This window comes from Pleurodeles waltl, chromosome 7, assembly GCF_031143425.1.
Source record: "Pleurodeles waltl isolate 20211129_DDA chromosome 7, aPleWal1.hap1.20221129, whole genome shotgun sequence".
In the NCBI taxonomy this organism is placed as follows: Eukaryota; Metazoa; Chordata; class Amphibia; order Caudata; family Salamandridae; genus Pleurodeles; species Pleurodeles waltl.
In genome coordinates this window covers 10,385,661-10,413,188 of record NC_090446.1, presented here as the reverse complement: position 1 = coordinate 10,413,188, position 27,528 = coordinate 10,385,661, and the positions used below count along the sequence as shown (strand labels likewise).

At 45.6% G+C, this 27,528-nt stretch overlaps 1 protein-coding gene across 2 annotated transcripts in view; it reads left to right on the top strand.

Annotated features, from left to right (window-relative positions):
• The window catches only part of LOC138303545 (zinc finger protein 271-like), a 118,663-nt gene that overhangs the window by 63,104 nt on the left and 28,031 nt on the right, over positions 1-27,528 (top strand). For both annotated transcript variants that reach the window (XM_069242784.1, XM_069242785.1), the window contains exons 3-5: positions 4,727-4,816; positions 14,165-14,278; positions 21,953-22,057. In XM_069242784.1, coding sequence (XP_069098885.1) covers positions 4,727-4,816; positions 14,165-14,278; positions 21,953-22,057 — 309 coding nt within the window. The remainder of the gene's footprint in view (positions 1-4,726; positions 4,817-14,164; positions 14,279-21,952; positions 22,058-27,528) is intronic.

Sequence of the window (27,528 nt, the reverse complement as noted above, 5' to 3'; positions counted from 1 at the left end):
TTACGCAGGGTTATCCCATCCTAATGCATCCTACACAAGTGGGGTTTGTCCCGGGACGCACCTCTAGAAACCACCTCCGCTTCCTCTCACATGCCCTATGGGAAGCCAGGGACATGCCGGATGAAGCCTTAGCCTTGTCCCTCGACATTGAAAAAGCGTTTGACTGTATTGAATGGGACTACTTGTTTCCAACTTTGCAGAAATTTGGTCTGGGCTATCGCCCCATTGGCACAGGTCAACAATGGTGGCTTCTTATCAGAACCTTTTCCAATATGCAGAGGGACGAGACAAGGCTGCCCACTCTTGCCACTCAAATTTCTGCTAGCCATGGAACCGCTAGCGACCACTATCAGCCAATCTCCTCTCCTTACTGGAATACCTCTGCAGGGCGGGGTGTCCAAGCTCTACCTTTATGCGGATGACATCCTACTTACCTTGGCAGATTTGGACCGTTCCCTCCTGACCTTATTGGAGATCATTGATGGCTTTGCGACTCTATCCGGGTATAGGGTGACCTGGGACAAGAGCGAAGCGCTGCCCCTCTCCATCATCACCACACGGGCAGCGATTCACGACTTTCCTTTCCGGTGGACGCCGCTTCACCTCAAATACCTGGGAATCCTCGTCAACCGAGGATTAGAACGCATGATAGCGGGCAATTTGGACCCATTCATTTTCCGTGTGGGGCATGGTACAGGTGGTGAGGATGGTTACATCACCATGCTTCACCTATGTGCGAGGCATGCTACCCATCCAAGCACCTCTATTGTCCCTTAGACTGATTGATGCAGTGATCAGAGCTTTTGTTTGGGGTTCCTTCTGTCCCCATTTATCATCACCTAAACTTATGGCACGTCGCTCTTGCGGAGGCATGGGACTCCTGTCGGTAGAACATGATGCCCTTGCCCTTCACCTTTCCCAGTTAGCGTATACGCTCTCGGAGTTACCGGATCCACCGCAGTGGGTCATTACGGAACGATTGTTGCTCTCAAGCCGGGCGGACTCAGTGTCTTGTACAGTCAGTCCTCCTCAGTCATGCCAGACAACCCGAGGTTGAGGGCGATGCATGCAGCCTGGCAGGTGTCGTAGTTTGACTCTTGCTCTAGGCAAGACTGCTGGTTTAAGGATGACCGTGCTTATGTTTGTAGGCGATTATGCCAGTCCTACAACAAGTCGTAACTGTCGTCCCAACCCTCCCGGCTCACAAGCCAGCACCTCACCAAAAATCCAAACAGTAAAAGGTGATTTGTTGCAGCCTTTACGCAAGGACTCAAGAATGTGACATCTCAGGGAATGTCGTGGTTAAGCGGAGATTACCCCTTTCTCACATAAACCCCATGTCTCAATCAAACACAGGCAATGAAGAAGATGCAGTAAAGTTTCAATAGGTTTTATTCAGCAGAACTGCAATCTGCGATAAGTTGCATGGGCTGCAATTATTAGGATAATGAACAGTGCAAGAAACGGTAAAGACGAGTCATTAATACAGAGACCCCCACCATCGAGCAAAATCATGAAAAGACGTGAGGTGTGTAATATGTCCTAATACCCTAGCATAGTGAGCCTAACCTCTACCCTAAAAGAGAGCTAGGTATGTTAAACCTAAGCTGCCAATGCTATGTCCAGGAGAAGAGCCCCCAACCCTCATTACCTTGGAATGAGGTCTCTAGCTCAGACTCCGTAGGAACGCGAAAACTGGGTCAGCGTCAAGGCGACGTGCAGCATCGATAGCAGCGATGGCATCTGGTCAGAATACCTCTGACTATCTGTTTAAGTGAGGCGTATTTATACAGATCTGATTGCACCCCTGACGTAGCTCTGTTCCCAAACAGTAGATAACAAGACATGCTTGGGATGGTAATTTATATAAACAATTCCCTCGAAAGCGTGAAGAGGGAAAGTACCTAATGTGAACACCTACAGTTTGTTTATCTTTGTCCCTTGATATTGATGCCTTAGCGCAGTGACGTTGATAACGCAAATCTAAAACATGGGCCTAATGAAAAACAAGGCAGCCATCTTAAAGGATTTAATTAAACAAATGTGCTGAAACAGAGCAAGCTAAGTAGGGTAAAAGTCACTAGGTGACGGGCACAAGTCTGCAAGCCAAAGGCTAAGCTAAATCCTGTATCCCATTAAAACAAACTAGTATTCACTACACAGGGCACACCGCCTTCTTGACACACATCCTTCTGTCCACTCGCAGGTCCCTCTGTGGTTAAATTGGGGAAATGTCGGCCTATGTGTTGGAGGAGACACCCTCCATTGGGCGCAATGGAGTGCAGCTGGCGTTGAAAGTTTGGACCAGATCATTGAGAATGGTGAAATTAAATCATTTGTGAGGCTGAGAGAGGAATATGGCTTCCACCCTCACCAGGTGTGGCGGTACCTGCAACTTAAACACTGTCTTCGACGTAGCATGGGAGCCAGCCCCAGGACCCTGTAGGTCTCCCCTGTACTGTCTTATCTTTAGACATGAGGCCGCCTCAAGGGTGTGATGGCGGGCCTATATGATGTTCTTACACATCGTCTTTATTCGCATGCCATCCTCGACAATTTTAGCTCTAAATGGCAGATATGTCTCCAGACGGAGTTTGAAGTGGAGGACTGGACAGATATAATGGTGGCCTTGGATAGGGGTACCCGGTAAGCCCGCCTGAAGTTTTGGCTTTTTAAAATAATCCGTGATTGGTACTGGACTCCTGTGAAATTGCACAGAATGGGTCTTTTACCCCAAGCGGAGCAATTTGACCCACATCCCCTGCGACTGCCCTTTTCTGCCCCTATGGGAGGCTGTGGGACCCACCCTTGGTGCGTCCATGACCCTTTGGACGCTGCTCCCCTCTCCTTCCATACTCCTGCACGACATGGGAAACCTCCCCGATCTGTCCCAACCACAACGCCGCTTACTGCATACAGCCCTCGCAACAGTCAAGATATGCATCCTCCGTCACTGGAGATCTCCTGCCCCCCTCACACCAGAAGAGTAGATGGTGGCAATGGTCTGGACCGCTGCCCATGAATGCATCATCTATCACATGCAAGACCAAACCGCCCTGTTTAGGGAGACATGGGCGCCGTTTCTTACCTGGGACTCATAGTGCGCGTACTGACCAACCACTCTAAACTCAACTACTGTTGCTAATGCTACAATTACCGCTCTCCTTTTCTCCTGGCCTCCTCGCACCCCCCCACCTCCTCCTCTCCCCTCGCCCTACCCCACTACCCCTCTCTTGGCAGGTATTCCTATGGTCCTCCTCCAATTTGGTCCTTGCCCCTTCGTCCCCCTTGTCTCTCTAGATCACACTGGGTGCCCTTTTTCTTCTCCTTCTTGTTCTCCTTCTTGTTCTCCTTCTGCATTTCCATCTTCACCACCAACCCTTCTACTCTTCCCTACTCTAATCTACTCCATCCTTTTTCTACTTCGCTCTACCCTACCTCACTTCCCCATACATTCCTATCCTTTATTCTACTATACTTCATCCAGCTTTATGCTACTCGTCTCTACTTCACTTTACTCTTCTGTAACCAACTCTACTTTACCATACAATACTATGTATCATCACCTCTCATCCGAGCCTCACTGCCCTCTCACCTTGGCTCTTTCCCACGCCCTTGCTCCCATCTCTATCTCCCCTGTACCTTGGTGAGGTCCCCATGCCTTTGTTTATCAGACAATGCTTCACTGCCACAGCTTGCCGCACAATACTACTCTCTGCGCTCCCCCCTGCCCGGCTTAGCTACCATATACTCACCCCATGGCCCCCGGGAGCCCGGCCGGACAGAGGGGTTGTTCAGCTTATCCTCTGGCCATCGGCTTCCGGATATGACTCTCTGACTTAACTAGGGGCTAGGGTCCTCCAGCACCTAGGTCACTACCCTCCTGTCAGACATATCTTATGGTTCCATTTACCCCGTACATTACTGCCATTTTCGGGTATCTTCACACATCCCCCCTGTTTATCCTTCCCCCTTTTTTGCTCTTCCCACCCTCTTCTCTTATTTCTTTTTGTATACCAGCTGTTGACTGCCTTCTTCATTTGCATAACGCTTTGAGGTACAATGTAATCTGTAATCATATACTGTTATATTTTGTGAATACAAAATTACAACACAAAAAAATAAGACTACGTCATGCATTACTTCCTCCACGTAGACCTCTGTGAAGACCTGTTTAAGCATCATGTACAGCCTCACATCTGTGTGAGAGTGGAGTTAGCATTGCTGATTGGCTTAATTTCTCTGGGTGGACTCTGTGTGTATGTGGTGACGCAAAATGTGCAGTCCCTCCCCTCTGTGTGAGAGTAGTGTACTGCATGGATTACTGTCTCCAGGTACACTTCTGCATGAGGGTCCGATGCAGCATTATGTAGAGTCCCTCCACCTCGTCCCCGGTGAAGGGGTGAAAGTGGTGTTAAGCCTCTCACATCTGCTTGAGAGTGTTGTTAACGCTACTGCCTGGATTCCTTCCTCCAGTTACTCTTCTGCGCGACGATATAGGTGAAGCTTCATGTACGGCCCCTCCCCTCTATGTGAGAGGGCGTTCATGACAATGAATAGACCACCTTCTCCAGTCAGACGTCTGTGCCTAGAGATGCTGGATGCTTTCTCAGGCTCCGGTTTTCTGATGTTTTGTGTGACCACGTATTAGCTAACGCCCTGGAAGATCTTTTCGTAATCCTGTGGTGTCCAAACATTAATGTTTACTCTTTCCTTTCAATAACAGGTCCTCTTATTTCCACTGCTGTATTTTCTATAAAAGAAAGGGAGAGAGAATCTCTAGAGTTGGACCATCACAGCTGTCAGAGAAGACAAGGTATTTGTCATTTCGTTTTAGCAGCAATCTAACTTTTTAAAACAGTAAACAATGTTTTTCAGAATATAGGTAAGTGAAAGACAAGCAGGGCGTTTTATTGAGTTTATTTAAAAAATAATCAATAAGGTTCAGAGTAAAACTGGATGTAACATTATTAGATATAGAGGAACATTATACCTTTTTTGATCTGGCTCAACATTGTTGCTGTCTTCTTGAACAACTGCCTGTTCTTTCACACATTAATTACAATGGGGTAACCCTGTGTCCATCAGAACCTGGGTATTCAATAATATGTAACCACAATGGGTTCCGTCGGGGAAGAAATATTACTTTCAATAGCATATACTTTGTCCTATAACATGGACATATCAATAAATGATTTGAATCACACAAGTATGATTGCTTTCGTATATTATTATTGATATAGCGAGGTTTCCAAAAAATAATTTAAGCAAGGATGTTTTATTAAGTGACTTAAAGTGAAATGATCATGCAGTGTGATCAAGTGACTTTAAACAACACAACAAAACAACGTAAAACAATTGAATAAACATAGTGCCCATTTTGTTCCTTGAAACTCTGTGTAACACCGGCCTGTTATATTAATTGTGAATGCTTTTCGCCTTGTTCAGAACAAATATTGGCCACAATTGCTGTATGTATTGCTGACATTTCAACCCGTCTTAGTTGAGTTTTTTTGTAAAACATCAAAAAGGGGTTCTAGTCTGTTTTGTGTGTTTTTTTTTTTTTTTTTTTTTTTTTTTTTTCCTTCTCTCCTGGGCATCCTCGACCACCATATGGTGCTAAGTCCATCTTCTGTGTGAGGTCAGATGGTGCTCCGGAATTTCCTAGTGCGTGGTCGCCATCTTCAGATTCTTTTTACTGCCCTTGGGTCTGGAAGAATGACGGAGGAGCTCCAAAGAATTTTCTAAAGTTTTTTTTCAATTTGTTTTCACAGAAATCAAGGGAAATCCAAAGAACACGCCAAGGGAGTAGAAAAGATCTTCAGAGGAGAGGGGAGACCTTCCCAGCCCAATAGTGAGACACCGCTGGTAAAGATCACCATTGACAGAGAATGAAGAGAGAAGGAACACTAAAGGGTCATGGAAAATACCCCTTTTCAGTTTTGTCGCAATTGGTATCATAAATTTGCCAGGAAAGATCCCCACAAAGTGTGCAACCTTTGCCTGCCGAGGGACCACAAAGATGAAGACTGTGAGGCCTGTCCAAATTAGTTCAGAAAACGCTAAAAGTATGATATCCACAAAAACTCGAGCACTACACCAAGTCGGCGGCTCAGAAGCAAGATTTATTTAGAGACCTCGGTCTCTCAAGTGGCGAAGAAGAGAACGTGAAGGAGAGCGAAACAGCAAGAAAAGGAGTTTCAGATGTCGAAATAATCGAGGACCACCCTGAAAAAAACTCAGAAGCAGAAAAAGGGGACATGAGATGCCAACAACAAGAAGGTAAAACCACCGAAAGGCACTGACTTTAAGTCCAAAGAACATAAACAACATAAAGCAGCCTCGGTGCCGAAACAGTCGTAGACCGAAGATCAGCTAAAACCGAAAGAGCCACATGGATCCTGACCCAAGTATATCAAAGGGCCAGAGACGCTGCCAAAAACCTCAACTTGAGAGGGAGCGAGAGAGAAGGCAACAGCATCGGAGATGGATGAACCAAAATGAGCCAAAGAATGCTTGAGGTTGAAAAGGAAAGGAGGCTAAAAGCAGAACTGGTGCCCCTTATACAGAAAAATAAAGAGTTTGATGACTCCTTGAAAGAATTCTGCAATCCCACCAAACCTTTGACTGCAACGGAAACTGAGTATGACCAATCTGCCTTGGAGGCACCGGCAACACAGGAGTACGACATTGAGGAGCAGCAGGAGTTCCTTAAAATTGATTACACAGAGTATACGCCAGGCGTCGACGATTCCAGCCATTTCAGCTAAACATGGCAGGACCTCGACGCAGATTCACCCGAAGAGGGGGTAGACAATTAACCTTCGAGGCCATCACCCTCTGATGACCTGGCTACTTATAACAACATCATGAAAAGAGCAGCAGGGACCTATGGGGTCCAGCTACAGGAAGAGAAGGAGAGAGCATGCTTCCTCCTAGAAACACTGCTGCCATCCCAAAAGGCAAACGTATACCCACCCTTGCTGCCCAGCATCCTGGATCAAGGAAGGAAGCCCTCCAAGGAACCAGCCACTACAAGGTCTGTCCCATCTAGAGTGGAGAAGAAATACAAGCATTCCACTCAGCACCCTACACACATCAAAGGTAATGTTCCAGCAGACTCCATTATCGTGACTACTGTTAGGGAAACAACGCACCAACATCCGCGGGCCGTCACCCAAGAGAGAAAGTAGAAGGCTTGACTTGGTGGGCAGAAAGTTAGAAATGGAGGCTGCATCCCAGTCGAGGATAGCAAACGCCAACACACTCATGGATCGTTTCAGGCATCAATAGTGAAAAGAGGTAGAAAGCCTGATGCAACACCTTCCGGATGAATATTAGGAAAGGGCCAAGGGAGTCATACAGGAGGAGTCACACAAACTCCAGCATACCAAAAATTGCAGCACCCAGTGAGGCAGCCTTTTCGAGGAAGGTCGAGTGGAAGGGTTCATCCCCCCCAAAAGCTCTGGAACAGCAAACAAGTGACTCTTGCCAAAACAGCATCCAACATGTAACACCAGTGGTGGGCAGAATAAAATGTTTTCTCCAGGAGTGTAAAAAAATAACATCAGACAAGTGGATCTTAAACTTAATCAGTCATGGATGTTGCATAGAACTAAACAGACAACCTTTCAGGGGAGAGGTATACAACTCAGAAAGGAAGTAAAAGAATGAATCCTAAAAAGAGCTGTAGAACACGTACCAAAACAAAAGGAAAATATGGGAAACTACTCACCCTATGTACTGGTCATAAAACAAGATCTAACCTTAAAATCAGCCCTGGTCCTCAGATTCAGGAACAAATTCATTCGAACACAACTCTTCAAAATGACAACATAGCAGGAAGTAATACCACTTCTGCAAAACAGAGATTGTTTGACCACCTTAGATCTAAAGGACGCATACCTATACATACCTATGAATCAAAGACACAAAAGATACCTTACCAATTCACAGTATTGCCCTTTGGCATAGAATCTGCACCATGAGTCTTCACAAAGATCCTCGCAGCAGTATCAGCACACTGAGGAAAACTGAGAATTCAAGTCTGTCCTTACCTAGACGATCGGCTGATAAAAGCACAATCAAGGATCATGTGTCAGAAGGACATACAAATGGTCATGCACACTCTACAACTCTTGGCTTCACGACAATCCACTTGAAGTCATCACTACAACCAGAGCAAGTGAAGGTGTTTCTTGGAGCTACATTAAACTCCAAGACAGCAAGAGCATACCCTGTTCAGAAGACAGCAGAAACAGTAAAAAAAGAGACTCGCCTCTACCAGAAGGGTCAGTGTCTGACAGTGAAGACTGTCATGAAACTCATAGGCATTATGGCATCATGCATCCTGTTGATCCCACACAGAAGACTTCAGATACGACCCATACAGAGATGGATCTGTAACAAATGGCCACAGGGAGCTGGGAGGGTCTAGTGGGTGTCACAGCAAGAGTACAAAAGGAGATACAATGGTGGATCACAACAAACATAAATGTAGGGACACCATTCAAGACACCAGCTCCAAATGTGACCATAAAAAGAGACTCATCCCACAAAGGTTGGGGAGCTCATATAGGACCCCTGACAGTACGTGGCCTATGGAACAACGCAGATGCAGTGAGACACATCAGCTTCCTGGAAATTAAAATAGTCTACCTAGCCCAAAGAGCATTCCAGCACACCTAACTGGCAAAAATGTTGTGATACAAATGGTCAATACAACCACAATGTTCTACCTCAGCAAACAAGGGACAACAAAATCCTTCACCCTGTCGAAGCTAGCCCAAGAGATCTGGCAGTGGGTGATACAACAACAAGTAACTCTGCAGGCAATACTCCTACTGCGGGAGCTCAGTACAGAGGCAGACAAATTGAACAGACAGAAAACCAGCTTGCAAGAATGTGAGATAAACAAGAATTCCTTGAAAGGATTTTCAGCATCTGGGGCACACCAAGCATAGACTTATTCGCCACACCAACACACACAAGATGCCAACTCTTCGCCTCGAGGTTTCCTCACCCCAGTCAGAAGGGAATGCCCTGTCAATAAGTTGGCCAGTGAAATTTGCATACGCCTTTCCTTCAATTCCCCTGATGGAGAAGACCAGACAATCAATAACAAAACTAATCCTCATAACACCCCAATGGGCAAGACAGACCTGGAACTTGGATCTGCAGGAAATGTCCGGGGACCAAATGATCACAATAAAATAGGTGAATGACTTACTGACAATAAAACACAGAGAGGTGTACCACCCAGAGCCAGCCGCACTCAGCCTCATTCAGCCTAGCATCGTGGCTCCTGAATCCATTGAATTCAGACACCTACAACTCCCTCCTCCGATGATGGAAACCCTGAGGGAAGCTAGAAAATCACACAGACGGAAAATGCTACACAGACATGGAAAAGATAACTCCCTTGGTGTACAAACAAGAATAGAATGGATTCAAGCACACATCAGGAAGCTGTGTAAACATACCTCACCCACCGCCAGGACAATGGTCTGACAAATCCATCCCTAAAGGTGCATTGAGCAGCAGTAGTGGCCTATACTAGAGGTACATCAGACACCAGCTGTAGGAAGTTGGCTCTGTATGTGCTATTTCAAAGTAAGGAATAGCATGCACAGAGTCCAAGGGTTCCCCTTAGAGGTAAAATAGTGGTAAAAAGAGATAATACTAATGCTCTATTTTGTGGTAGTGTGGTCGAGCAGTAGGCTTATCCAAGGAGTAGTGTTAAGCATTTGTTGTACATACACATAGACAATAAATGAGGTACACACACTCAGAGACAAATCCAGCCAATAGGTTTTGTATAGAAAAATATCTTTTCTTAGTTTATTTTAAGAACCACAGGTTCAAATTTAACATGTAATATCTTGTTTGAAAGGTATTGCAGGTAAGTACATTAGGAACTTTGAATCATTTCAATTGCATGTATACTTTTCAAGTTATTCACAAATAGCTATTTTAAAAGTGGACACTTAGTGCAATTTTCACAGTTCCTGGGGGAGGTAAGTTTTTGTTAGTTTTACCAGGTAAGTTCAACACTTACAGGGTTCAGTTCTTGGTCCAAGGTAGCCCACCGTTGGGGGTTCAGAGCAACCCCAAAGTTACCACACCAGCAGCTCAGGGCCGGTCAGGTGCAGAGTTCAAAGTGGTGCCCAAAACGCATAGGCTTCAATGGAGAGAAGGGGGTGCCCCGGTTCCAGTCTGCCAGCAGGTAAGTACCCGCGTCTTCGGAGGGCAGACCAGGGGGGTTTTGTATGGCACCGGGGGGGACACAAGCCCACACAGAAATTTCACCCTCAGCGGCGCGGGGCGGCCGGGTGCAGTGTTAGAACAAGCGTCGGGTTCGCAATGGAAGTCAATGAGAGATCAAGGGATCTCTTCAGCGCTGCAGGCAGGCAAGGGGGGGCTTCCTCGGGGAAACCTCCACTTGGGCAAGGGAGAGGGACTCCTGGGGGTCACTTCTGCAGTGAAAGTCCGGTCCTTCAGGTCCTGGGGGCTGCGGGTGCAGGGTCTTTTCCAGGCGTCGGGACTTAGGTTTCAGAGAGTCGCGGTCAGGGGAAGCCTCGGGATTCCCTCTGCAGGCGGCGCTGTGGGGGCTCAGGGGGGACAGGTTTTGGTACTCAGTCGTCGAGTAGTCCGGGGGTCCTCCCTGAGGTGTTGGTTCTCCACCAGCCGAGTCAGGGTCGCCGGGTGCAGTGTTGCAAGTCTCACGCTTCTTGCGGGGAGATTGCAGGGTTCTTTAAAGCTGCTCCTTTGGATAAAGTTGCAGTCTTTTTGGAGCAGGTCCGCTGTCCTCGGGAGTTTCTTGTCGTCGTCGAAGCAGGGCAGTCCTCAGAGGAGTCAGAGGTCGCTGGTCCCTTTGGAAGGCGTCGCTGGAGCAGAGTTCTTTGGAAGGCAGGAGACAGGCCGGTGAGTTTCTGGAGCCAAGGCAGTTGTTGTCTTCTGGTCTTCTTCTGCAGGGGTTTTCAGCTAAGCAGTCCTTCTTCTTGTTGTTGCAGGAATCTAATTTCTAGGTTCAGGGAGAGCCCTTAAATACTAAATTTAAGGGCGTGTTTAGGTCTGGGGGGTTAGTAGCCAATGGCTACTAGCCCTGAGGGTGGGTACACCCTCTTTGTGCCTCCTCCCAGGAGGGGGTCACATCCCTAATCCTATTGGGGGAATCCTCCATCTGCAAGATGGAGGATTTCTAAAAGTTAGAGTCACCTCAGCTCAGGACACCTTAGGGGCTGTCCTGACTGGTCAGTGACTCCTCCTTGTTATTTTCATTATTTTCTCCGGCCTTGCCGCCAAAAGTGGGGGCCGGGGCCGGAGGGGGCGGGCAACTCCACTAGCTGGAGTGTCCTGCGGTGCTGTGACAAAGGGGTGAGCCTTTGAGGCTCACCGCCAGGTGTTACAGCACCTGCCTGGGGGAGGTGTTAGCATCTCCACTCAGTGCAGGCTTTGTTACTGGCCTCAGAGTGACAAAGGCACTCTCCCCATGGGGCCAGCAACATGTCTCTAGTGTGGCAGGCTGCTGGAACCAGTCAGCCTACACAGATAGTCGGTTAAGTTTCAGGGGGCACCGCTAAGGTGCCCTCTGTGGGGTATTTTACAATAAAATGTACACTGGCATCAATGTGCATTTATTGTGCTGAGAAGTTTGATACCAAACTTCCCAGTTTTCAGTGTAGCCATTATGGTGCTGTGGAGTTCGTGTAAAACAGACTCCCAGACCATATACTCTTATGGCTACCCTGCACTTACAATGTCTAAGGTTTTGCTTAGACACTGTAGGGGCACAGTGCTCATGCACTGGTACCCTCACCTAAGGTATAGTGCACCCTGCCTTAGGGCTGTAAGGCCTGCTAGAGGGGTGTCTTACCTATACTGCATAGGCAGTGAGAGGCTGGCATGGCACCCTGAGGGGAGTGCCATGTCGACTTACTCATTTTGTTCTCACTAGCACACACAAGCTGGTAAGCAGTGTGTCTGTGCTGGGTGAGGGGTCTCTAGGGTGGCATAATACATGCTGCAGCCCTTAGAGACCTTCCCTGGCATCAGGGCCCTTGGTACCAGAGGTACCAGTTACAAGGGACTTATCTGGGTGCCAGGGGGTGCCAATTGTGGAATCAAAAGTACAGGTTAGGGAAAGAACACTGGTGCTGGGGCCTGGTTAGCAGGCCTCAGCACACTTTCAATTCAAAACATAGCATCAGCAAAGGCAAAAAGTCAGGGGGTAACCATGCCAAGGAGGCATTTCCTTACACCAGCATTTTTACATCATCAGTAGTAAAGAGATTCTTAGAGGGCTCAAAAAGGGTGGCACTGGCAAGAGCTGCCCAACACTGTTATAGAACCTGAATACTGTATTAACACAGCTGATGTTAGAGCCCTTTGAACCCATGCATACTTCAGATTTAAAATCACTCACTCTAAAAACAGCCTTTCTAATAGATAACGCTTCATTACGCAGAGTCATCGATTTACAAGCTCTGACAATTCAGGAACCTTGTTTGCTAGTCACTGGTCCTTAGAACCTACACTCACTTCCTACCTAAGATAGTAACGCAGTTCCATGTCAGTCAAAGCATACAATTACCGGATTTCTTCTAGGAACCAAGGACATAAGCCGAAAGAGACCTACACACCGTAGACGTACATAAGGCTGTAATGTATTACCTCCAGGAAACAAAAGACTTTCTCAAGGGAAACCAGCTTTACATTTCATTTGCCAAAGCAATCAAAGGATCACCAGTGCCCAAAGGAACAATCACTAGATGGATCAGTGCAATCATACAGACTTGTTACTCAAAGGCTAGAAAACACCCACCTCATGCCCCAGGGCACACTCGACCAGGAAGAAGGGCGCACCACTAGCTTTTAACAGATGTGCCCATTGAGGAAATCTGCGCAGCAGCAACATGAGCATCTCCACACACCGTTGTTAAACACTACTGTGTGGACGTCCAGGTGAATAAAGAAGCACAGGTGGGACAGAAAGTACTATGCCACCTATTGGCTAACTCAGCAAAGGGATACCGCAGAATAGTGTGATGCGCAGCACGCGAATCCAGAAAAGGATTCTTGCTGCAGGAGTAGTTTTACAGCTCGAAGAGTTTTTCTGGATTCACATGCGACCCACCATCTCCACAGAAATGGGACAGGAAGCAAACGGGTAAGAAGGGGAAAAAAAGAAAAAAGAATCTGAAGATGGCGACCACACACAGGAACTTCCAGGGCACCATCTCGCGTCACACAGAGGACGCACTTAGCACCAAATGGTGGTAGACACCAGGAGAGAAAAAAAAAAGACTAGAACGTTTCCGGACCCAACCACTAGATGGCATAATAATGCCCAGCATTTGAGACAGAGATAGTGATGTGCCCTAAATCACTAAATATGTATGCACGTACGCGCACGCACGCGCGCACACACACACACACACAAAATCTTCACAGAAAAAAAAACAAAGGTTAAAGTGACAATATATTTAGGTGAAATGTCTTTAAAAATACAATTTTCACAAGTTATGGTTAACTGACTTACCTATAACTTTCGCACTTGCTGTGCCTAATGATGTCATTTCAGATGTCTTCCGTGACGTTAACAATGATGTCATAGAACATATCATGAGTCCTGTAATATGTGAGGTCATTAGCAGTGCATGGCAGGTCCACAAGCCGTAGTAACTTCCCTTGAGTATAACTAGTGAATTTCAGTGTTTTTATTTTTATTTTTAAGTGGATGACGGATGTCATGGTGCCGTTTTTGTGTGTTGCTAAGTATAACTGGCTAATTTCAATGATTTTGCATGTTTGATCTGGAACCATAACTCAGTTTTTATCTGTGTTTTTCCCCATAAATATATATACTATATTCAACAGCCATGCGTGATGTCACTTTTGTAACATTATCGTGGCCTGATTCATTTATATGTCTTTGCTGGCTTTATGACCTGCACTCTGCGTTCATGTGCTGATGGTCATTTGAACTTTTCACTATGATGGAGATCATATGTTGAGAAGGGGCTCTGTTGCTGCAGTGCTGAGATAAGAAATACCACATGCAGTTGATCTGTTGTTCATAAAATAGCGATGCTTCAGAATCTGAATAATTCTGCTAAAGTATGGGTACCTAAATGAAAGCCATTGATTTCGGCTTTGTTTGCAGGTGACGCGGCTCTTGATGTTTTTCCCCAGTTAAAAGGCCACCAAGAGGATTACCATTACCATGCGGTCATCGAAGGAGGAAACGCCAGAGACACTGATGAGACTCTCGAAGCAGGTCAGCAGGAATGCTTCATGTTTACACTATCTCCTACTGCAGAGGAAAACTAGAAGCACCTGGAGTCACTTTTAGCATTTCTGTCTTAATGCTCACCTATCAGCAGCTGGTAGCTATGAGAGAGTGCTTTAGAATGATATTCCTGGAAAACATTTCCAGTATAGGAAGTTCATCTTCTGTATTTGGCTGTTGTGTCATTTTCGAAACATGTCTGATCTAGAAATGTTTAAGACTATAAACACAAAGGGTGAAAAGTGTTCAATTTAGTAGTTTTATTGTGCAATCAGGCAGGAATAGTACTGCTGTAATAAATATTTTCGGATCACAGTTGCTTCAACCGAAGCATAAAACATGCTGGTGGCGTCACTGATGTAAATTAAATGCTGTGTTAAGGAGCTGGAACTGAACAGCAGCCCTTAGCTACCCATCAGAGTGATACAGACCCCTCACTCGATGGTCCTCAGCCCGTGAGCGCTCCTGCTCCCAGGTACAAGCACAAGCACGATGCACTAACGCTCACTGTTTGGGAGGAGAGCAGGAGCTAGTGCAGGAGCGACAGGAGATTGGAATAAACAGGCAAGTAAAATATCGATATTGCAAATGATGGTCGTGTGTGTGTACCCATGTATGTGAGATAGCAAACGGTTTCCTTCTCTGGCAGATCTACCTGGCATCTGGGGCCACCCTTGGTGTCCATTGGCCTCCCCTGACATAGAGTGATTGTCTCTGGCGTGACTGGGGCATGGCTGGCATCATAATGGCTGCCCCTGCCATGACGGCAGCTTTGTATGATTCCCATTCTTAATGCATCCCATATTTAGCACAGTTGTGGACAGCCCTGTGACCATTGTTGGCATATTGTGGGCGTCTTTGGACTAAGCTTGCCCATCAGTTTTATAGCGGTTGCCACTCCTCTCGTAATAGTCATCCATGACATCTTATCGGCTTTCTTGAGTCATTCCTGGCATAGGTGCCTCAATCGGTTATTATCAGGGAGTCCTACAGGATGCCTATTGTTGCATTCTCATCTGCAAAGCACATCAGACGTTTGTTCCGTTTTTAGTATACCACACTCATTAGCAATGTTGAGTTCTTTCATTTGGCCTCAAGTCAGCACTGAGACTGTTCTCCAAATGCCTGATAGTGGTAGCTGTGTTTCTAAGAGGAAGGGGATATTCATCTTTCCACTCTTGGCCAGTTGGCTGTTGATGGCATCCAAACTGCAGCAAGACATGGTCACAAGTCTGTCTCTCCTTTGTGAATTAGTTCTCCAACTCAAAAATGTATTTGATGCATTCGGTGCAAACTATTCATTCCTTGGGATCGACAGTAGACACAGTTTTGACGAGTGCTTTTGGAGGAAAGTCTTTGATCAGGGTGTTTGAAGACGCACTCTCTCCTCTGACACTGTAGCAGCACCATTAGCAAACTAACTCTTGTGTCTTCTGGGCAGCATTGCCTTGCACATATTTCTAGTTGCCTTTGCCGGTCTTTATATGTATCCACAACAAGAATGTTTGGGAGACCAGTTGCATCAGAAGAAGGGAGGAGAAAGTGAAGCTATCCAGTCCTACCATTCAGTCCTCACATGATAATCAGAATCTTTTTTTAGTATAAGATAGAAGCTATTCAAGCCGACTTTACTAACAGCAGTGTCTATGATCTTGAAAATAATGAATGCCCAATATTGCCTTCTTCAAGAGTTAATAGTATGTTGCAGAAAGTGAGCCTATTCACAGAAGCCAGAACTTGTTATTAAGGGCTCTGGCAATTCTCACTAAAGCACTCAACATTAAATGAATAAATGTAGGTCACCCCAGGGTCTTATTGGTTTCTCTCACGTCTGGAGCACCACTTTCAAGGCTGGAAGGAAAGACCCTGGGGTTGCTTCCCCGTAGAGGGGATGCAGGAGCAGCGTGCCCCCCATTACCCATCTTTTGGTCGTGAATGCTGGGTCTCCGGCGGTATTGACTTGTTAGTGATAGTCAGCTGTAGTGAGAGGTTCTGTAGTATGACCGGAGGTCTGGTGCCGCGATACCGCCCTCATATGTTGAAAGTTTAAGCTATTTGCAGGGTTCAGTGATCCCATGGGAATTGTCACAGTGTCATGTCTAGTCGCATGGAAACATTTTTTGGCGGGCAGGGGTAGTTGTATAGTTGATACCGGAGGGGAGATAGGGCCACCATCTTGTTGATCACAGCCCTGCCTATGATAGAGGAAGCATCGACCAGTACCCCAGGTTGCGAGCCAGGCAGCCCAGTTTGGAACTGTATGTTTCTGTCCCACGCCCTTTGAGGGTTATCAGTTATGTAGACCCCCCCACCCCCAGGTATCCAAACATCTCCATTAGGACCTGCAGGTTCTCCACATATTGTTGGGCTGTGTCTGGGTCTCTAATAGGGTATAGAAGATTTGGCTTTATTGAGAAGAAGCCCCAAATAACAGCCAAAGATCAGGAGTATTTGAAGGACCTGTGGCAACACTCCTGCAGTTCGTACAAGAATAGGAGAACATCAGTTACATTGGGTGTTCTGGTGTGTGCCACACCCGGTGTCCACTCCAGCTTTCAGACCAGGGCGTCAACCCTTACCCATGGTACTACGGGTCTATCGCTATAGCGAATAACAGTGACAGGGGGCACACCTCTATCCTGCCCCTGCGGATTGGGAAAGGCCTTGAAAGGGCCCTGTCCACCCGCACCTGTGCAGCCAACTCAGTCTATAGCAGGTGGACACGTCTAATGAACTTGGGGTCTCAAGTTTAATTTGGAAAGGAGGAGGATTACATAGTCCCAGTTATCCGAGTCGAAGGCCTTATGGAAGTCCACCAGTTCTAACTTGTGATTCTGAGGTAGTTTGACAGCCCGGCACTGTGCATTGTATTCCCAGTGTATGTTGTGTCTGGTGGCACGCCCTGGGCATGAAGCCGGATTTCTCCCGATGGACCAGGGAGCCTATCACTTTTTGTAATAGTCTGGCTAGCACCTTGACTCATATCTTTGCGTCGATTTTCAAGAGCAAATGTGGTGGTCCGACGACCATCTGTTCGGTGGGCTGCCTGGCTTGGGGAGCAACCCGATTTCTGCCTTTGTAAAGGGTCTATGCAGTGGAATTGACATGCTATGAAAACTTTAGCTGGGAACCCATTAGGGCCCGGCATCTTACCCATACGCATCTGTCCTAAGGCCTTTGCCAATTCCTCCCTTTCCACAAACTCATCTAAGAAAAGCCTTTCTGCCGGCAGCAGGGACCGAATTGCTGGGTCCTTCATGAAATCCCAGAGTTCAGACGCATATGGACCCTCCACAGGGAAGTACAGGTGTGCATAGTACGATGATAAGCAGGTAGCTATGTCATTGTCACCCGTTCCATATTTCCCTTGCACACCCAGGGTCTCTTGGCCTGTGAAGTTTGTGCACAGCCAGTGGTGAGTTTTACTGGACGTCCCCCCCCCCCTTTCCCAACCAATTGATATATGCAGCTGTGCCTGGCCAGCCATGCTGTTTTTGTCTCTGACAAAAGAGTTTGTCTGAAAACGGTTTGGGTACGTAGTGAATCACCGAGTGTGGCGCCTGGCTCCAATTCCACTACTGTCCCCTCCAGCTCCAGGATGCGTGCCTCTAAAAGCAGCACCTCCTGTTGTTCCCAGTAACGTCTACCTGTTGAGTGAGTGATTATGGTACCCCAAAGGGAAGCTACAATGTTGTTGGGAACGCTACTGAGCATTTGTTTTCAGTTCAGTACGTTGTGATAGCATCTGTGCCTTCTGATTTCTATGTCTTTTAGCTTCCATGCTACCAGTCACCAGGTGGACTATTAATCCCCCCCCCGTACCCCCCCCCCCCCCAATGAGCCCAGCCGCAGCTTCTCCTCCACTGGGAAATGGTTCGACAATCCTCCAGTGTAGATGCGTGCCTCGCCATCAGTATCCAAACCTCCATAGGGAAGCAAACTACCCAAGCTCTGGCTCCTGCCTCCACAGCGGCATTTCTCCCAAAGGTTGCTGTGTCTTTTCACATCGGGCTGTCTATCACCCTGCCAGCTTTCTTCATCCCACCTCACCCGTCTAAAGAGGAAGAAATATTTCATTATCTTGATCTGAAGAGAGCCCTAAGCTTCCACATTGATTGCACCAAAGAACAGATGATGGATCATCATCTCTTTGTAGGGTTCACTGAGGTGAAAAAGGGGAAAGCTGTCCAAAAAAGGAACAATCTCCAGATGGATTTTCTTGTGCATCAAGATCTTATATAGACTGGCCAAGGAACAGCTCCTAGAAGGCCTACATTCTTATTCCACCAGAGCACAGACTGCTACCATTACATTGGCATGTGGTGTGCCTGTCTTGAACATTTGCCTGCCCGGTGTGTGGCATCTGGCCACATGTTCACAAAGCACTACTGCATGGATAGCCCAGTCTGGAGGGAGGGAAATTCAGCCTGTAATGTCCTATAGGATTTAATGGATTGAGCCATTCGACAGACCCACCAACTGGGGGAGGTACTGCTTTGGCATCTACTCACAAGATGAGGAATATGCGGTTAGAAGTATCCAAGTTACTTACTTTCAGTAATGCTCTTTCTGGTAGATACTATCTCAACACAGATTTGTCACCGACCCACTCACTTCCTTGTTCTTTGGAATTAACTCATCTAGTTAAACCTAACAGGATTCAAACATAGAAATCTGCACTCTGGTATAATCTGATTATTGAAGGCTCGGACAGATAGAAAGAAACTGATGTCCGCTTGCGGAGGTGGCAGCTATGTTGGGCCCCTAATGTCACATTCGGGGTCAGACGGTCCCGATGCAGAGCCACACAGTGCCTCTTACCAACATATAAAGGAATTGCGCAGAAAATTATCCAAATCAAGCCTGGTGCCCGTGGTGTTCACAAGATGAGGACTTGCAGTTAGACAGATTATCTACCAGAAAGAGCGTTACAAATAAAAGTAACTTGTCCTTCTCTGTAACTGCACTTTAATCTACCTGAGTGCCCATAAATAAGGTTTAAAATCAAGAGATAATCCACAATCATTAGCCAAGCATAGCTACAGCCTGCAACCATTCAGTTTAATACCTTATAGTCTTTGCTGTTCATGGATGGTGGGACAGCAGGGCTCGCAGTCGTGGATCACAAGGGAGGGCCGGTAGCATAAAGGTAGATAAAAACCCATCTGAGCTGCCGTCTGCCAGTCGGGGAAGTGATGACTGTTTGCTTCAGAGGGGGAGAGGCACACAGGCTTCACGTGCTAAACTTTCATTTGATTAAATGATTCAGTTTATGAAGATCGGGCACGATGTTTCAGTGTACAGTCCTTACCCCCTAAAAGAGAGACATTCAAGAATTCTGGTCAATGCCTTTCCGCTCTAGTGTTCAGAGGCCCGAAGGCTGTACAGTACTTGTTATGCCCAGTCATGTGGACAGCTGGCTTAGTCCAAGTTCCCAGTAAAGTCCAGAGGTCATCTCATATGTTTGGGTGAGATTGGCTCATATTTTCTATTTGTTTGGTGTTCAATCGATGAGCACCATTCGAGGTTGAAATTACATCAACATTTTTGTTGATTTCAAATAGAAAGTTTAGGATGCAAAGACAGCGGGAAAGCCGGAATGGCCGCCGCGGTCTTTCGGCGGGAACCGCTTGGCGGGCGCCGACCGCCGCGGTCAGAATGACCGCCTTTGTATGAAGGGGGTTTCCAGGCCATGCCGATAAGAGTTATTTCCCAAGAGTTCTTCTCATGCCAGGCCATAACAGGACCAGCTGTAACTCGTTCAGTGCCAGTCACTTGGATCTTGCCAGCTTTGATTCTGAGGTTAGGCGCAGGCTCTGCATGACTGCAGCTTGCTTCTTATTGGCTGATCCAAAAATAGTTTTTACTTTCCTGATCTATTTCCTGTTGCCTCTCTTCTCTCTGACATGTGCCTCCTGGTTTGAGATTTGACACGCTGTTGCTCACTGTATATCCATATTCTGCTGGCCATACGTCTTCATAATATTCTAGAGCTTACACTAAAGAGACAAGAATAGAAAGTATAATCTGAAGAGTGTGTGTCTAATGTTATCTATCTGACTATATGCCCAAGGACATACAGCTTTATCTAGAATATTTTTTACCTAAAATTGTACAGAATTGGTGTTGCCATGTCATATTTTGTAATCTCAGAGTTAGCCATGCGTAGGGTTCTATTCAAATATTCTCGTTCTTCAGACATTGGAAACCTCACTATGAAAAAGCATCAGGTTTTTGGTTAAAGCATGACTGACATGGTCATCAGCAGACCATTTGTCTTCCCTTTGGAAAGAAGTGGAGGTCAACTAATCAGCAATGCTTGTAGGGCTGCTAGTCTGTTCTTTTAATACTGAACACAAAATTATACACAGCAGTGACTGGCCCGCTAACTCAATCGTCTGTTCTTTCGAATGGAACACTTCTAAAGAAGGCATAATGGGCACATTGTACACAAGTCTGTTTGCTGTGGTACATAGGGCGGTATTATAGAGTGCCCGGGGGCACACTGGTATTACAGAAGGGGTGCAGACCTGTGTGCTGATACTAATGCGCCAGTGCGCATATAGCTCCGGTGCTGTCTCCAGAGGGCGTGGCCCCATGCAAATGAGATAATCCCTCTACCTCTGCGCCGCATTGTAGGCGTGGGCGCAGAGGCAAAGAAGCTGTCAGGAGGCGCACTGTCAGTCACCCCCTGGTGGCAGCCCTCTAGAGTGGAGACAGAGGGTCTCATGGACCCCCCAGAGATCCCCTTGCAGGCGGGTGCACTCACTGTACCCGCCTGCAAGGGCTCTCTAATCCCCTTAAACGTGCAGGCGGGTGCACTCGCTGTACCCGCCTTCAAGGGCTCTCTAATCCCCTTAAACGTGCAGGCGGGTGCACTCACTGTACCCGCCTTCAAGGGATCTCTAATCCCCTTAAACGTGCAGGCGGGTGCACTCACTGTACCCGCCTTCAAGGGGATCTCTAATCCCCTTAAACGTGCAGGTGGGTTTCTGCCGCACAGTGAAACACTGAGCAGCTTTAAAGCCGCCGCTCTGTTTTTCACATGAATGTGCTGCCCTCAGGGCAGCCGCGAACCCTCGCTGCTCTGGGGGCATCACATTCATGCTAATACGGCACATTTTCCTTCTGTGCTTTTAAAAGGTGTGTCTGGCACAAACAATATGATATGGCCCAGGTGTCCTAGCAGCCGCCCCAGTCTATGTGCGCCAAGCGTTAGTGCTGGGAAGATGTTCGCCAAGAGGGAGTGTACACTGTTTCACAATTTCCTGCAGAAATTCTGAAGATGCAGAGAGCAGCGTAACATTGTAGCAGTTTGTGTTTCAGAGTTGCCCTCCGCTTCACTCTTTCTTGAGTTCTACGCTACATTTATGCTATTTTTTCTCCAAACACATATTGTGCCCAGGGGAGCAAACTTGCATTACATCTTTCCCAGTCCATGCTGATTTCTCACCGTGCCCTACCATGTTCTCGGGCGTCTTACTCACAGAGCCCGCTGAAGTTTTCTCATTCAATCACATTCTCATTCCTATGTTTGTTTTCATGAATTTAAAGGGAACTTAAGTTTTACTGTTATCTGAAAAATGTTCTGATTGTTGTTGGGGGTACACAGCTGTTTTTTAGAATGGTATAATTTTTTGTATTTTATTTCTGAAATAACAGATAACCCAATCATCACATCTGTGTTTTCACTGTATCACGGACAAGATGGAGAATTGCGATTCCAGCCGGCGGGGGGAAACCCCGGGAACGAAGAACAGTTTGCAGGTGAAGGGAGATAATGCTGTGGGTGCTATTGGTTTCATTGGTAGATATGTGCTGCCTTCTTTAGTTCCATTACTTTTCTGATGTAAAACTTGTGAACCAGTGCTCCAAGAAACCAGGAGTAGCTTTGTGTCGTCTTTTAACCATCAGGAAATTACACACTCGCTGGGTGAGTACTACGAAGAGGGACACGCTAGCAATGATAGAAAAGGTAACTGTGAATTAAGGATGAGTGGTTTATAAATGTGCCTTGAATCTCGATATGGCAATATATGACCATAATACACCTTACTCATTAGGTATTATTTCACATTACCTGATTGATTGGAGCATTTGAGTGTCACCCATTGAGTATTTATGGATTTATTGTTGTGCTTTAGACTACAGATATATCTGTCAGTTTTTGAGAAATGTGAATTTTCTTTTGGCAACAATAGACTAATATTTTCAAAATGTGATTTAATTCAACAGTGTGTTTATTTAATGTAAAGCAGCATTATGAGGTAATGTGGGACAGTGTGTTACTTTTTGCACACATAGATCTCCCTTACAATGTTTATTTTCACAGTATTATTAGGCAGTTACATTAAAGTATGGCCTGCAAGTTTCATTGTGTGCTTTCAAAGCACTGAGACACCTCCAGTAAGACTTACCTATGTCATATATAGAACCTAAAAGTTCTCACTCCAGTCATTGCCAGTTGTTAGATGTATTTTGAAGAAAATAGTTTTTTCAAGCTAAGTACCCTAAAATAATCATGTAATATAAAAATAAATTCGGGGACCATGTATAAAGTGATCCACTGTTGCCACCTTGGGGCTCTAGTGATATTTACAAACCTATACGCCTTCAGCCTCGTGATTTATGATGCCACCAGAACCCATCAATGGTAATATTGTGTCAGGGAGACCAGATCCTCGGGACCTGCGTACGCTCCCAACATGTCCACCACTAGGCAGGTCCAAAACTCTGATAGAAATATCACAGAGCCTGAGAGGGTCCAAGCAGGGGAAAGGGGATTAGGAAGGGAACAGCTGGGAAGGAGACCTGTAGGAAGCAAAAGGTTAAACAACACAATTCAGTATATTATCACATTAATTTTCACTAGACTATGATTCTAAGAGTTGTCATACTGGAACCATGGATAATTTAAGAAAGGAATATAACTAGACCTCAAGAAGTCTGGGTACCTGGAAAGGATTCAAGAATGGTTAATACAGTGTTTCATATGAACATTTCATGAAATGTCACATACTGACTAGGAAAATAAGAACCTTCTAGAATAATGTTTCAGAACAAACATTGCATCTTTATATGAGGACAAAAGGTAATCTGAAATATTCCCTGGAAAACAATAGGAATTGTACTAAGGCTTAATATGCACAAAGATGTAACATCTTGAATTTAGCACCTTTGCAGAAAATGCAAAGGCCCTGGATAATTGTGTGCACTTCCGGAAACACTACACATCACAGTTTTAATTGCCATGAAATGATCGCGCACGCTGTAAGCGTTTTGAACACCAAGGTTTAAATGCGGGAAATTAATCGCGCACACTGCCGATTGCAACAAGTATATGCAAATGCCATGAAATAATCACGCACTCTGTAAGCGATCTGAACATCAAGGTTTAAATGCTGGAATGAATCGTGCACACTGCCGATCCCAACAAGAATATGAAAATGCCATGAAATGATCGCACAAGCCTTTGCCAGTCTGAACACCAAGATTTACATGCGGTAAATGAATCGCGCACACTGCTGATTCAAACAAGTATATGCAAATGCCATAAAATGATCGCGCAGCCCTTTGCCGATCTGAACACCAAGATTTACATGCAGTAAATGAATCGCGCACACTGCCGATTCAAAAAAGAATATGCAAATGCCATTGCCGATCTGAACACAAAGATTTGCATCAGAGCAATGAATCGCGTACTCGGAAAGTTTCACGAGTAGGCCCCAAAAACTCAAGGGTCTCTTAGAACGGGTCGGGGGCCCAGCCCGACCTCCGTCTTACCGCCCTGCTCAAGGATCACCAAAATAATGCAGGGCAGGCCTGGAACTTCAAGGTAGGCCTCCGGAACAGGAGCTCAGGAAAATACTGCTGCTCTGCACCGGGACCTCTGAATAGTGAGCACGTGGAGCGGGGCTGGCTCCCTTATACAGAGTCTGGCCCAGCCCACAAACCACACCCAGTCATGCTGCAGAGAAAGCTTCTGGAAGGTCCTAAAAAGGGACCACACCCTAACATACACAGTAAGTCTGCAGCAATACCTTGCAAAAGAACAGTTATTGCAAACATCATTAATAGTGTTTTTCAAGGTTAAAGTCTGCAATGCAAAAGGTTAACATACTGCATATAAACACAATGCATGAATTATGCTCTTGCATAAAGGCTGTGTTTTTGCATTTTAGTCACCCGTAGATCGCGCACTGCCCTGATGTTGACATATTGGCCCATATCACGCAGTTATCAGTTATGTATCCATGTATAATTCAAAAAACACAATTAAATGCAGTTATGGTTATGAAATGAAACTGAAAACGTATGAATTTTCACACCTATGATTATTTCTGCAAACCATACCTCACACACCTGCCATACAAACTATAAATCACACCAAATACACTGCTTATGACTTCGCCCTTCATGTAACAGACGACTTCACAAATGACACATATTACCTCACTAGAGACTTGACTTACCATCAGTGTTGTGACCGACTTGACTCTTGATATGGTATGATTTCTTTGTGTATGTGTGCTTGTATTTATTGTTTAAAAAATATTGCAAAGTCATAAGAATTGAGTTTGCGTGCAGGTTCTGGTTTACATACCAGGTGTGATAGATACGGGCTGAGGAACTCACAGGGCTTGTAATTTTTATTTGTGTGGTTCGTTTTTCTGTTGGTATTTTGCGTTTTGCCCAGTGTAGGGAGCTCAGGTCTTATGAAGATCTAACAAGAGGTGGTAAAAAAGGCCTTTGTTTGCTAAAAGCTCAGACGCCATTTGACAGATTTGCACAAACTTTGAGATACCATATGTGCACTGTCGGTTGGCAGCACGGTTGGTTTGTTGTCTGTATGAAGCCCGATTTGCATATGGCCAGAGGCTACGAGTCGCAGTGGTGAGCCTCGAGATTGGTTTTTCATAAGGAATGTCCTGCCACAGGTGATTGGGCAGTCTGCACCATAAAAGAAAGGACTCTGCATTCACCACCACCATATATCTACTCAGCCACGATTAAAATACTTTTACCTTTCTACCTAAAGGAAATCTATCTAAAGTTTATATGAAGTTATGGTTAGCTTTGATCATAAGATCTGAATATAGATGTCTTTCAGCTGTGGGGCCCGTGGCTTTCTGTGTGGGGGCTGCAAATGCCTCTTCAAGTACTTGTAAACACATATTGCCTGGAAATGCGACCTTGTTTATTTGGCAGATTTCCAGTTTGTCTTCATCTGCATGCAGATGTCCTTTCTGGCGAGTTGGGTAAGGTGGCAGGGTAGAAGCCAGCATGGTCACATTCAAATGCAAATTCCTGGTCACCCAGAACCCTGGGGCCTCAAATGTAGAGGCCCAGCAGGAAGAGGAAAGGAACAAGATCTCTGTGAAGCCTGTATCTCACCTGTTGATATCCATGGATTTGTCTTGCTTCCAAAAAGAGAATCGTGGTCTTATTTTTCTTGTAGTTTTAGAATTAAGACCCAGCATCGCTGTGCATAAAACCAGGTCCAAACAAAAGGGGATGTGGTATGGGGCAACATTTTTGCTTTTTTTCACAAAGGGGCAGACAGCCTGCTTTGGGCCTTGGGCCCTGGAGTGATGGCTCAGAAAAGTGGGCGTTCAGGGCTGTAGCTATCATTGGTGCTGTATGTGCAGTGACAGTGGGACCCAGGGGCGCAAGGGGCCTTTTGTGCCTGAATTATGTATGTGCATCATGGCTCATACGCATCATGGCTCATACGAATCATGGCTCATACGCATCATGGCTCATACGCATCATGGCTCATACGCATCATGGCTCATACGAATCGTGGCTCATACGCATTGTGGCTCATAGGCTCATACGCATCATGGCTAATACATACTATCCAGTTTTCCTATGGATACAGGGTAGGTAAACTATTTTGATACATCAGCTCTTTTAGATCACAAGTGAATATTCATAGCAAGTGATCTGTCAAACACCCCATGCTTTAAACATTCAGGTTAAGGTGTAATGATGAGGACCTGTAAAAAGTGTTCTGTCACCATGTTTATGGAACTGTGGTGAAAGCAAGACACATGACTTTCTACTAACCAAAGCAGAATAACTGAAAAATTAATCGCTGCAAGCTGTCCCACATTGAGCTAATCCTGGCTTTTCAGCCAAATGCACTTTTCTGCTAAGCTTTTTGAGCCCATGCTTACAACAACATGTCAAGTCCCAGAATACAATGTGATTGTGGTTAAAAAGTCAGGGATAGCTTTGTGTCCCTTGACATTGGGTTACTTGTCAGCTATGAATCTCCACACAACAGCAGCATCAATTTCCTAGAGACAGACAAAGAGTTCCAAAAAGCACTGGCAACAATGCTGGCAGCATCATGTTTCAGGTGTTCTGAAATACCGGGCATCAAATTATTCAGGTGCAATTCCAATATTTAAAAATTCCACAAGATTCTATGGTGTTTGTAGGATTGACCATCTCTACAACATAATAATATTTTAAAAGGATCGATGAATGACCTCCCGTATGTGCCACGGAATTTGTTTATTAACAATCATTAGCCTAGAAGAAAACGTTCTTACTTTCATAGTCCACTATTAGTCCCGTGAACAAGGCAGAGTACTGAAAGAGTTTGTGTGAGAGCCTCTGAGGTGTGAGAGAGGGCATTCAGGAGAGCTCTTGAGTTGGAATTCAGTACACAGGCTGCTATGCTTAGCACAGTCTACCATAAATCCATCTGACATACTACCTGGGGGAAGATTCTACATACACTGTAATACTTCTCATTTAAATTGCATGCATTTTAATAATGTCTTCAAAAAAAGATCATGTTTTGTAAACACTTAAAAACACAGTTGTATCTACTTTGTGTGTTGTGCAGCTGAATAAACACTCATAATCAAAATATTTCGAAAACACCACTGAAATCCACAAAAATAAACACTTGAAAACAGGAAAGCCTTATTATGAGCTACAGAAAAAGTGTCCATGAAATGTTTTCATAACACCTCCTCCCACCAACTCCTGATCCATCAATCCTTGACCTAAAGTTTTGAAGGGGGATCGAATTCAAAATATTTTACATAGGGGGGCTCACAGAAAAAGATCCCTGCCTTAATGTATGTTTAAAAAAAACAGAAATTGTCTTAAAAATCCCAAAGTACACTTATCTTCACAGTCTATACTTTGCAAAACAGCCATGCAAACTCATACCTCTTTGTTGCAGATGTGGTACATATGACTTTTCACATCACATCAGG